The sequence below is a fragment of the Athene cunicularia genome, assembly GCF_003259725.1.
Source record: "Athene cunicularia isolate RWA chromosome 21 unlocalized genomic scaffold, athCun1 chr21_part1, whole genome shotgun sequence".
Taxonomy (NCBI): domain Eukaryota; kingdom Metazoa; phylum Chordata; class Aves; order Strigiformes; family Strigidae; genus Athene; species Athene cunicularia.
This window is the reverse complement of record NW_020799127.1, coordinates 6,683,739-6,695,958: the sequence shown is the minus strand read 5'-3', so window position 1 is coordinate 6,695,958 and position 12,220 is coordinate 6,683,739. Positions and strand designations below refer to the sequence as shown.

The following is a 12,220-nucleotide window of genomic DNA, read 5'->3' as shown; positions in this document are numbered from 1 at the left end:
AAGGCATGAGATCACATTGAGGATCAGGACAAGATGTCCAAAAGCACAATTCCGACTCCTTTGATTTATTAACAAACCCAGTGCTGTGTATCCCAAAGCCAGGCAGGTTACAGATGGCCTGGCCAGTTTTGGTGCAGTTAGTTTAAGTTCTATCAGTTTGCCTGTTTAGGCTGCAGAGGATTGTTTAGCGGCTGCTATATAGAGTCAAAGTGCAGTTTATTTCCTTTTTTTTTTTTTTTTTTCCCCTGTCAGATAAAAGATGCTAAAAAGGATTGGTCTGGAGAAGTTACAGCTATTACAGATCTCTCTGGCACAGAGGAGTCTTGCACTGCATGGCTGTGCCCTCATTTGCTGGTCACTCTTGCATGTTGATTGTTATCGGGCAAAACCAGGAGACCTGGCTATTTTGAAGTTGTTCTGTTACTCTTGCGTTGGAAGCCACCACCTGTACTTTTCTTCCAAACTGCAGCACAAGGAAGGCACAGCCACCAAGGACAGTGTGTGGTCCTTCTCTGCTTTGCCAGATCAAAGAGGCCTGTGAATAATTGGAAGAGCCTGATCTGACTGCACACTTTAATAACCAGAACCCCAAGGACTCGGATGGCTGCAGCCACTGGACTTTTATCGGTATCTGGAGACTATTTATGTAAAGTATGAGACATGCTGGCTGCTATCAGCATTTGAGCCCTTCCTGTGATGAACAATTTGCTTTGCCCTTGCCCTTCTTCTTCCTCACCTCCTTCCACACGTGTTGTGGGAGGTGCTGGGGTGCCCCAGTGATAAGTGATTTATTGCTATTATAGTGCCAAAAAAATGCCTGACGCTGGAGTTTGTTGGGTTTGCACTATCTCTTGTTTTGGCTACATCGGGATCGACAAGTGGGGGTGATGCCTAAGAAATTCTTTAAAATACAACGACTTGAGGCCCTGCAGATAGTCAAATGCTCTGGCATCACTTGAGACTTCTTGTGAAGGAGGGGGAGGCATTTTTGAGGAACTGTGTATTTTATACTGGAAGATTTTCTTGCATCTTTCCCTAATCATTCTGGAGGCTTTGCCAGTTGCAGAGACTTCCAGGGCCTCTCCCCCTAACTAATCAGTTCAAGAACAATTTGACATGGTTCCTGTCTTGAAAAGTTAATCCTGAAGAGGTGGGATGTGCCTGCTGCTCTCACTGATTCCAACGGGAGCCACAACAAAGGGGTTGCTCAGGAATGAGGCACCAGTTTGGGGCCCAGGGATCCAGGAATGAAGAGGAGGCCTCCAGCCCCGCGCCCCAGTATCGAGCAAGTAAGTTGGACGAATTACCGTGTAAAGCAGGTAGATGAGATAAACTACTTCAGGTACATTCTGACTCAGAAAAATCCACACTAGAGGTTTCAGCTCTTTTAAAATCTGTAAAATAAGATGAGATACATATACAGCTTTATAACTCGTTGTTATATACTCTATCAAGGCTAAGAGTTGATTTTTCAATAGCATTTTCAAGTGTCGGTCTAGCTGAGTTCTCAGTGCTCAGTTCTAACTGTGTTCTCCACCTGCCTTCTCTAACTACATTTTTTTAGGAGGAAATAAGGTCTCTGTTTGTCACAGAACCGGGCCAGGAGTGATGCTGATGAAATCTGAACAGGTTGTTTCATGGGCACATCTTGACAGTTAGGTGTGATCTGAGCCATCTGTGCATCCACTTGAGCTCTGCCTTCCAATACACTACAACTCCCAACTAGCTTACATGGAGAAGCAGCTGACCCTTTGGAGTTGTAGCTAAGCTGATGTACTTTCTCTTTGGGTACGCTCAGATTTTTCTCTAACAAATTAATGTGTTCACAGCTAACAGACTGAAAGCACTCTGTGACATTTTTCCCTGCCTTTGTTTCTACTACAGAGAACTAAAACGTGGGAGAAGCAAGAGGGTTGAGCTGTCAGAAAAACTTTGTTTTACAGTTAACCTTGGGACTTGGGAAAGAAGAAAGGATGGATGGACGGACTGCTTCCCAGCAGGTAGCAACTTTCAGCAGCCCTGAACTGGAAGGGCAGGTCTGAGCAAACTAAAGAAAAACAGCTGAGTCACTGGGAATGAAAGTGGTGATTGCACCAATCCTATGATAAGATTTGATGCATCTGATTAACCACAGATTCCCCCCAAAACCAATACTGATTCTTCTGCAAGGGTCAATATATGAACCACTACAAAGCATTAAGGGAACTGTCCCTCCTCTAAGGGAGTTTGTCTCCTCTCTGCCTCCTCTACTCTTGTGTCTGTTTTCTGTGGTGGTGCATAGTGCTCCTCTTAGGATAAGACCAAAAGGGAAAAGAAAACAAAGGCTGAGAAACAAGAGCAGAGGGAAAGAGAGAATTAGTATTGAAAGGGAGAAAAGAGAGAAAATAAGCAATGGAGATAGTAAAAATAAATCCACTAAAGTCAATGGGAGAGCATGTATACAAACAGAAGAAAAATAATGCATCATCCCCTTGTGAAATGGCATGTGCCTTAGCCCAGAAATAAGGGAGCGTGACGTTTCGCTGTGCTTTCAGGCACTGTGGTTACCAGAAAGGACTGTGTATGAGGCACTTCCAAGTTTTCCCTTCTCTTATGCTTATACTTTCTGGTGGATTATGTACGTCTCCATGCTGTTCTTACATAACCCCCTCATAGGAGGAGCAGTTTCTGAGCACACCAGACAAGACAGTGATACGTGGTTCTCTACTGCCGCATCATCTGCAAGAAGCTGATTATGAAAAACTTGTCTGAACAGGGTAAGGAAAAAGAGTTCCTGTTGCCACCCCTCTGTCAAACTGCCTACGTGCTCTAGCCTGAGACAGAATCGTTTCTACCTTGGATGCAAAGCTACAAGGCTCTCGCCAAACGTATCTACCGTTTCGAAGCTGCTGTTGCCCTGCAGTGCTGCCACTTACTGAAATACAGCACTAAATCTTTTTCATTAATTTTATTACATTTCCTGTTTCTTATTCAGGCAAGAAGCTGTTAACTTCTCCCAGTAGAGAACTCAGAAATGTTTTACCCTTCATGGGGTTAAAAGTAGCTTTTCAGTAGTACCAACACAGTTGTGAGAGAATGGCAAGAATATGTACCTATCCCTAGGACATTTATTCTTACTAGCTGAACTATTAAGAAACACATTTGGTATTGATGAAAGCATAAGGGTATCATGTATGTTAAGACATGAGACCATCTAACTGAGGCACCTTTTTGTCTTAACAGTGACTCTTAATGCCTAAAGGCAAATCCGGGGGAAGCGAAAAACTAAATCTGTGAATGGCAACTGGTTGGATCAACTTTGTTTCTGATGGTGGGGGAAAAGGAGCTGGGAAGTTTACACTTTTAATCCTAGCAGGAAAACAAACAGGGTTCCGATTACTCCCTGCTTTCTACACCTGATACAATTTAACTGCAAGCAAAGATCCAGTGCCTCACAGAGGTGTATAAGGAGCTCCCTGGAGGAAAGCAAGCTATTTTATATCCCCATCTGCATTCCCAAGTGTCACACTAACAGTCCTGTCTCTATTTTTCCCTGCTGGATAGCTGTCAGTGACCACAGCACCCCAAAGACCAGGAGAAAGGTGATTCTGTGCAGCTCTTCACCTAAAGTTACTGAAGTATTTTAAAAGCACCGTGCTTGGTGCCAGTTCCATTTTTAGCAAGGAAAACAATCAAAACACTTGAAAAGGTCTATTTCAGTGGTCAGGAATTTATCTGAATGGCTAAAGCAAACACTCAGGGAGCCTAAACAGCCAACAAACCCCCTGAAGTCCTTCCTGGTAATAAGACGTATGCTATGCACTTTGGCCCTGATTCTGCAATCATTCTTGGAACAGAGCTCTCAAGATTTCAGAGGACGTTCAGCCTGACCGACATGAAAAAGTACATTTCAAGTTCACACCTCCTTATGTGAACCTGAAAACTGTCACTCACCTTTAAAGAAGCTGCCCCCATAAAGCACCACTCATCTTTTTGGTTTCCTGAGGATATAAGGCCTGTGCAGTCTCACTGTATCTGTACTTTCATAATAATTTGGAGGACTGTTGCCAGTTTCACCTAACCTCCTCAGAGATGTGAAAATACCGAAGATACTGTGGGCCTATAGGTTTCATTCAAGTAGGTGATCAGGGACTGAGAATAAAAGAGTGTCCCTCAGACACGAACAATTGATGGTGTGATGTTGTTTCATCCTGCATGCTCACCGAGACACGCAGATTTATAAGAAACCTGACTTCATTATTGTTGGTGCTCTTGTTTTCTGCTGGGATCCATTCTGGCTCCCTTCCACTTAGTGGTATTACATAGAATGGGGTGGCTGTGACTTCCCAGCCTGTGCTAATTGCTCAGGGTGAGAACATGTAGTCTCAGAAGTTGGCTATCCTTGCTACTGTCACTGTTAGCTTAACGCTTACTGCGATGATGCTAATGGTCACCTTCAGGCAGGCCCAAAGAACCCCTGTTGCTGAGATGATGTTATGTAGAAGGGTGATGTCATGCAGGCTTATCAGCAGAATACACAAGCAGAGCTGAAAAAGAAGAGGCAAAGAGTTGGTAAAATTATTAGCTTGAGAACGTACAGCCCACCAAAAAGTACAGACACAAACTCCCGCCAACAGTAAGCTGGGCCCAGGTCTAAAGGCTAAATTTTTTCCTCAGCATCTGACAGACAGTACAAAAAGGGACGCAAAGGACAGACCTACTTCCCTGTAGGCCATGTTAGCAACAACAAAGCACAGCAAAGGCAGGAAGATGTGCTCCAGATAAAGCATAAGGTAAGACAGCAGTAAAGCAAGAATGAGGGGTAGTGTACAGAGGCACAAACGCTTTCAAAAAAGTTCTTGGGTTCACTTCACCGATCTGTAACTTCAGGCTGCTGCCTCCCCCCGACTGCCCTGCTAGGTCAGGCTCCCCTCTCCCACCCCAGTATCGTTTTCTCAAATGTAGGAGGGGCTGGGATGGCTGGAGAGCGAGACACTGCAGGCTGAGATGGTGTGCAGTGATAACCTTGCTCCTTTTAGTTGGGCTGGAGCTTCTGGATGCGATTGTTTCTATGGAGAAACTTCCCACAAGTTTCAGTTCTCCTTTTGAACAACAGGACAATGATAAAATACATAGATTCATTTTAATGGATTTTAACTAAGCTTCCCTGTAGCAAACACCTCGAGAGATGACCATTATTAAGCTAATCTTACCTAAAAGGTAGGATACAGGCAGGATTGCTCTAGTGAGTTTATAGTTCAGCTCAGCTAGTCTGAAATATTCTCAATAGGAGAGAAAAAAGGGAACCCAGGGGGAAAGATTTCTCTACCTGTGCCTGAAGATCAAAGGTCAACATGGAAAAACAGAGGTTCAGCATGAAGTATTGTGACTCCAGGCTTTCTAGAGCACCACCCACTCAAAAGGCCATCATGCTTTGACTCTGAATGAGGATGATGGCACAGATCACATCAAAGGAGCCAACCAAGAGGATCAGAATGAAGCGGGCCCGATGGGAAAGAGAAATAAGGATGTGACTGGCCTTGCCAATACAGGGACAGTCTTTAACCTTGAATCTTTTAACTGGAAATAAAAGAAGAAAGGAATAAGGAGAACCAGGCAGCCTATTAATAGCATTTTAAGAGAAACATAACCTTTGTACTCCCTGTAATGCCATGACAACTTTTAGCAAGGTTCTGTTAGAGATTTATCGTATGAAGAAAGAGATTTCTTTGATAGAGACTGGCTCTAAGCTTCCTGTATGGTGTAAACCAACTGCTAAGAACCTTCCTCACCGCTTTCGATGGGGACGGTGTGTTATTCTACTTACTAAACTCCAGAAAACACTGGTTCTGTCAGCCACACTTTGCTGGCATTCACACTAAATATCTGCTGCTTTAAAGATGGCTGGAGTGGCAAAACATCCTTCCTAATTACACTGATATGAGAATATTTATATTAGTATGCCTTAGTCTGGCTCAGAAATTTTGCTAAGGTAACCCAAGTTACTTTTACAGTAGTAAGAAAAAAAAAATCCTTAATAGTACATCTTCTACATCAGACTTTACTATGAGGTTCTTGTCTAATCTATAAGCTGATGACTGGGGTGCATACCTTCAAGTAATTTGCATCTCTTTGATGCCTGTCCTTTACTGACCCTAATAACCCAGTTTGCCGTAGATAAATATGTTTAACTAAATGTACAATCGATATGTAAATTGAATAGGCAAAATTTTGCTTTGCTGCATCTTCCTAGTTTGGTTGCTGTCCCTTCTATGAAAAAATAATTTTTTGGGTGGCTTCACAGCCAGGAAGCACCTTCTCACATTAGTGATAAACGTGCAGCCACAAAAGAGAAGGTCTTCTGAGAGGCACGGCAAGCGGAAGTTTAACTACAAAATCTTCGTAACACATAGAATACAATCCTTGTATTAATTTTCTTACGAAATGCAAACAAGATAATCTGGAATGGCAGTACTTTCCCTAGCACACTGTCTTTTTGTTTCCTTGCAGCAGGTTACTGTTACTCATAAAAACACATGGCTGCATTGTGGGGCTAAGGGAGATTCCAGTTAGATTTATGTGACCTTAGGCCAGTCGTTTTACAGACAGAAATCTGAAGCAGAGTAGGTGAAGTGAGGGATGTCTTCTGCAGTAATCCTGTGTGAGTAGATTCTTTGATATTTAATGTTATTTTCCGATACTGAAAGATACATAAAAATACATGAAGAAACCACGGAACAGCTCAGAGAAACAAATCTGCAATTGTGGAGGTGCACGTTTTGTTACTCAATGGTAGGAATAATTCAGCCCGTTTTTTTCTCTGTTATCAGTGCCCTTATCACAGATGCCTTGCATTTCTAACATTTTCAAATCCAAGATGTGGGGAAAAGAAAAGTTAAAACCAGGAGACTAACCAGGAGTTTTGGCTTTTGCTCAGCAGAGAGAACTGTGAAGTTGACAATGGAACGGAACATCACTAGCAAGATGGAAAGAACAAAAGACGATGAGCTGCTGGCGATTCTCCTGCAGGATTCCTCTACTCACATAGTATACACAGAACACTGGGGAGGAGAAGGAAAGGTCAGTTATCAGGTGAACAGACTGCACAAGGTGCAGCTTTTCACTATGCTGGGTCCAGATGACAAAATGAAAGTCAAGACCGTGTAATGTAGGCTCCTTGGTCAAGAGCGTGTCTTTATTCTTACCAGGGAGTCTCAATCAGTTACTTAAAATGAGTACTCTCCCCTCTTAGCACACAAGAAATTAAATAATTTGTTAGATTTTAAAATGACTCGTGAAGTAACACTTTGAAAAGGGCAACGTATCAGCTACCCAAATGAACTGGCAGCTGTGGTATGTTATTCTGTTAATACTATATTGAACATTACGTTGAACGGTGCATTTGACTTAAATGAAGCAACACCATCTTTATTAAAGAACTGAAATCACATAATCTTCCCGGTGAGAGTAATTCAAGTGACTAACAAGCAATTTACTACTCGTACACATACCTCGACTGTATTGTTTGTGTGGTTCTGACCACTACAAATGGCTTGTGCGTTGAACGGAACTTAAGACTGGATTCCTAACAGTTTATTTTTGTTGCGGAGAGTTTGAAACACCCCACCCCTGCAAACTATAGTCCAGAAAAGAACTGGTTCAGGATGATGTTATGTAGAAGGGTGACGTCATTATGAAATACATCAAAACCCACCACTCTTAACACCACAGCTAGCAGTCAGTGTTGAACTCTACACTGGTTTGACAAAGCTGAAATAAGGAAAAGGCTTTCCCTCCATAAAAACGGGGATCAGTGCTTTGTTCTTCTATAGGATTCTCCTGCAAACACTAGTTAATTCTCACCATAGACCAGGTAACAATAGATTTCTTTTTTCCAAATGGCTACTTCCTGGATTCTGCAATTAAATCATCGAGTTTTGCTAAGCTGGGGCATGTGGACAAAGTATCATAGAAGTTTTCCAAGTAATGTAATAACTTCAGTCTCTCTAAACAAACCTAGTGAATGAACTTCCTTTTTCACTTTGATTAGCAGTGATTGAGAAAACTGACAATGACTGGCAAATTACAAAGTGACTCATGGGACTTTTTTGGCACGCTTATGAACTCAGGAAGACCTGAAAGATTTAAGACAGTGTTTCCTTGTTTTGCAAATACGGCTTCTAAATCAGAAGTCGTCTGTACGAATAATTTGAAAACAAACTTTTTTCTGAGCATTACGATTGATGCAGCGATAGCGTATGTGCATTTCTGAAATAAAGGACATCCTCCTGGTTTTGGTAAGTGAACATTTTTCAACAAATTAAATCCCAAACGCTCTTTAAAGTTAATATGTCTAGTGGTAAATCCAAGAGATTGTTACAGCCGGGGCATCTGTTTTTCTTTAAAGGACTATTATCAGTTCTGTCAGTCTTTGTCTACCCTATAAAACCCATCGTTTTGGCATGGTTAGCTTACACATCTTTAAATCTCAAGGTAAGCCAATCATTGTTTTAACATGTTCCTTGTATGATGTTCTCTTTACTGCCTAATATGTTGAAACAACAACTTTTGTTTACATTAAAACTTTGAAATCTGAAGTCATGTGTTAAAAATAGACTGGGGTTCTTTTTCCTGATTTAAACCAGAGGTTTGTGAGAGGTGTGCACTTCTTCCCGCGTGTGTGCGGCAGCACAGAATACTAATCAGTATCAACAGAAGGTAGGAGGGGGAAAAATAGATTAGCAAGCATGCTTTCAACTTCCCTGTTTTATAACACCATGTGATTCATTTGGTTTATTATGAAGGTTCTTCATTTTTCTCTGAAGCACAAAACAGTGGTTGCTAACAAAAACAGTGTGACAGATTGGAAGTGCCAATGGCCTGTTCTAACATTGCAATTTTTGTGGGTATGCTGAGTCCTGTGTGAAAAGCTGCTAATCAAACCAGAGTTTTGGACTAAAGGTATTGTTTGTACGGGTCTAATTATAGAATCTAGAACAAATCTATTGTCTTTGTTCCCTCTGGGTGAAAGCTGGAAAGCAATGACTGCTTATGATTAGCACGTCCTTCTCGTACACAAGGTGTTACACCCACAGAGATTCTATTCTCTTCTACGCTGTTTGGGCCAGCGAGCCAACAGCCAAGACCTGCTAAAGCCACTGAAGAGGACTTCCTAAAACACTTAGTTTTATTTATTTTCACGTTAGGTTTCATTTCTATGGACCCGGCAATATGAACCTAAGTTTCTACTGAAGCTCTAATTGGAAATATGCAAGAAAATTTGAATTTTGCTTCCTGTAGGACAAAAAAAAAAAAAAAAGCGCACTTTAAAAAAAATAAATGAGGTCCTTATTGTCTTTTATTAACATATTTCAGGTAAAGCAACATCCTTGCAGAAACTTAACACAGAGAGGTGACAAGATGTTTTCTTATTTCAGATCAAACTGCGTGTATGTTTGGTTTCTTGCAATGTAAGAAGGTGCCTCGAAACCAACTACAACTTGGGTATAAGCGTGGCTCGTGTCAGGAGATGTCTTGTGACAAGCCTTGGAGTGTGGACACTCTGAATTCCCCAATATATGATGACACAGACATTAAACTGGGAGACGGGAAGCCCTTTCTGGCATAGCTGAACATTCAGTACATCTTACAGAAAGCGACATCTGTCTGAAGCAAAATCATTGATATATCTGCCAGTAAGAGAGCCAGTTATAGCAAACCTCCAAAAACCTGAATATTTTTTCACACTATTCACACATGAAGATATTTTGGATGACACCATATCTATTACTGATCCTTTCCCTAAAATACTACTGGGAAAAGCAACAGTGGCAAAAGCCATCTAAGCTTGTTACTGCTAAACTAACAGAAGATTCTGTGTGTAACACATCAGGCCTAATGGAGTGAAATAAGAAACTTCAGTCACTGGTGAATTACTACCTTGGGAAAAAATTTATTTGTTTTAAAATGCAAACAGTATGTTTCTTACCAACTCCTACTAACTGAATAAGAGAAATGGTGAAATTTTCCTCAGTTTGTCGAACGAGTGTCTCTATGGTTAGCCCTATTACACTTAGCAGAGACAGAATAGTGACACAGAAGTAGATCTTCACAGGAAATGATAGCTCTGAATAAGGCTTTATCTGTAAAGGAAAAAAATTTTTAAACACGTAATGCAGTATAAACTAGTTGCTATTCCTAAGAAATGCATTAAAGCAAGTCAGCTCAATGACTCAAGTGCAGGCTTTTCCTTGGAAAAAGGAAGAGAAACTCCGCAGTTGAACTGATCCTCCAAAATTACTGAGGAAGGGAGAAGGCTTAACTTTATTTCATAATTAACCTCAGCCTAGATTTTTCTGGTTTATACCTGCAGACTGCCTTCTACTTTTCTTAGTGCCTCAGGGGCCAGGGTGTTATAATTTAATCTCCTGAAACTGAGACTGCCAACGCTCATGTCTGTGCCTATCAAAACACAGCCACGTTCAGCAAGTAACTTTTTTTTTTTTTTTTTCCCCTCAGTGCCCCTTATCGAGGCTTTTAGTTTCAGAAAACTAAAGAAAGGTTCACTCTTCTGAGCAACGTGCAGAGGATTTGGGGGAGGATTTTTTTTTTTCCATTCATCCCAGGCAGTTTAAATCGTGGAAACAGATAAACTGCACCAGGCTAGCAAAAAAAAAAAACAAACAAAAAAAAAAACCTTAACTTTCTTGTGATGTTGGTGGTAAAGAAAAGAAATTCTTCCTCAGGAGAGGCGTGGAACTGGGGAGTCACCTGTTGGTCGGGCTGAGCTAGGTCGCAGTTGCTACACCACATCGTACGTATTTTTAAAGATTTTGGGAACATTTCTCGTCATTTCTGTACATGCAGGAGCTTGTGACGAGCTACAGATTCGCTGTTTGAAAGCGCAGCTTGCTTTAAGCAAAACCAAAGCTCTGAAACAAGGGAGCGCTCCCCGGGCAGCGCTGAGGCTCCGCCAGGTGCGGCCCCGGCTGCAAAGGGCCACAAATCCCCTTCGCCCCCCGCTTCTCCTCCGGGGGCCGCAGCGGGAGAAGGCGGCCGGTACCGGGGGAAGCAAAAGGCCCTTCCCGGAGCAGCTAGGCCGAGGGGGGGTTTGCTGTCGGCGGGGAGCGGGTGTACTCACGGGGCCGCAGGGCGTGGGGACGAGCCCCCGGTGCCGGGGGGTGAGGGTGGGCAGCGGGGGGGCTGCAGACTGGTTATATTGAAGTCTGGCTATATTGTTGGCTTTCTTATTTTTGACAATTTCTTAAAAATTGGGGTTAGAACTGCAGTTTCTCAGGAAAAGAAAGTTTCAGTGAATGCTGTTACGAGGATTTTCAACATACGTCAGTGATAATCTCGTTGAAACAATTTAATATCCGAGTAGGTTTTATCTCTTGCATTTTTTAATCAAATATGGCTCTGAAAGGCCTCTTAATTTTCTCCCTCTATGCTTACTTTTAAAGAAGATGATGAGGTGGTGTTAGTGTTGGGTCAAGACAGTTCAGCTGTCTGCCCTCATACAGGCTGTAACTCAGTCGCAGAAAAGCTCGGGGTGGGGGGGCAGGTGTGGGGAATGTGTCAGGGCCCCGCTGTAACCTTGCTGAGCCCTTGCAACTGGATTTTCATCAGCTGCTTCACCCCTCACCTCTCTGCAGTTGTGGAGGAAGGGGGATGTGACACAGATCTCCCCTTCACCTGAGGAGGAAAACTGATTTTCCTCTCTTTTAAATTTTGTTAGAAACCGCTGTGACGTGTTACAAGAGTTCAGTTTCTTGATTTTTTTTTTTTTTCTTTTATTCATTTGACTTCAGTGTGGAATGTTATAGTTTCTTTGGAAAACGTTTTTTATGAAACAACTAATGCAAAAAATGTGATGTGTTCTTGTTAACTTCTGTTGCTTCAGCATTTAGGGGTTTTTTTGCAAAACTTGGTGTTTCTTTTCTTCTGTGACCTGTAGAAAACAATGCACGTAGACATACTGCTTTTACGGCGATGAGGTTAGACTGTACTGGTGTGAATTAAGCGTAGCTGATGTTTATGGATTAAGAGTAGGTGATACGTATACTCTTGGTTCAGATTAAGACTGACTTTTTCCCAGCAGCCTTAAAATTTCAGGGGAGAGCAGTTTCCCTGGTTTGATCTATCACATGTCCACCAAAACATTTGTTGTAGTTGGAGCGAGCAAAGGGGCTGGTATTTATTTCAGAAGCTGGGAGCTGGTGCTAACTCGAAATGTTCGTTA

General features: G+C 42.1%; 1 protein-coding gene across 6 annotated transcripts; it reads right to left on the bottom strand.

Moving 5' to 3' along the window:
- Positions 1-244: 244 nt before the first annotated feature.
- Positions 245-11,185, bottom strand: LOC113487744. Of its 6 annotated transcripts, none has more exons than XR_003399838.1 (5): positions 11,120-11,185; positions 9,968-10,121; positions 6,894-7,040; positions 4,413-4,526; positions 245-1,394 (listed from the first exon to the last, which is right to left on the bottom strand). XR_003399838.1 is itself a non-coding variant. In XM_026862495.1 (4 exons), exons 2-4 carry the CDS (start codon positions 6,951-6,953, stop codon positions 1,137-1,139), a joined length of 432 nt encoding a protein of 143 aa, XP_026718296.1. In that variant the 5' UTR covers positions 6,954-7,040; positions 11,120-11,176; the 3' UTR covers positions 245-1,136. The 6 variants fall into 6 exon arrangements, 3 of the variants coding, with proteins under 3 accessions (XP_026718296.1, XP_026718297.1, XP_026718295.1); XR_003399839.1 differs by lacking the exon at positions 11,120-11,185 and adding an exon at positions 10,750-11,075; XR_003399840.1 differs by lacking the exon at positions 6,894-7,040.
- Between the last annotated feature and the right edge of the window lie 1,035 nt (positions 11,186-12,220).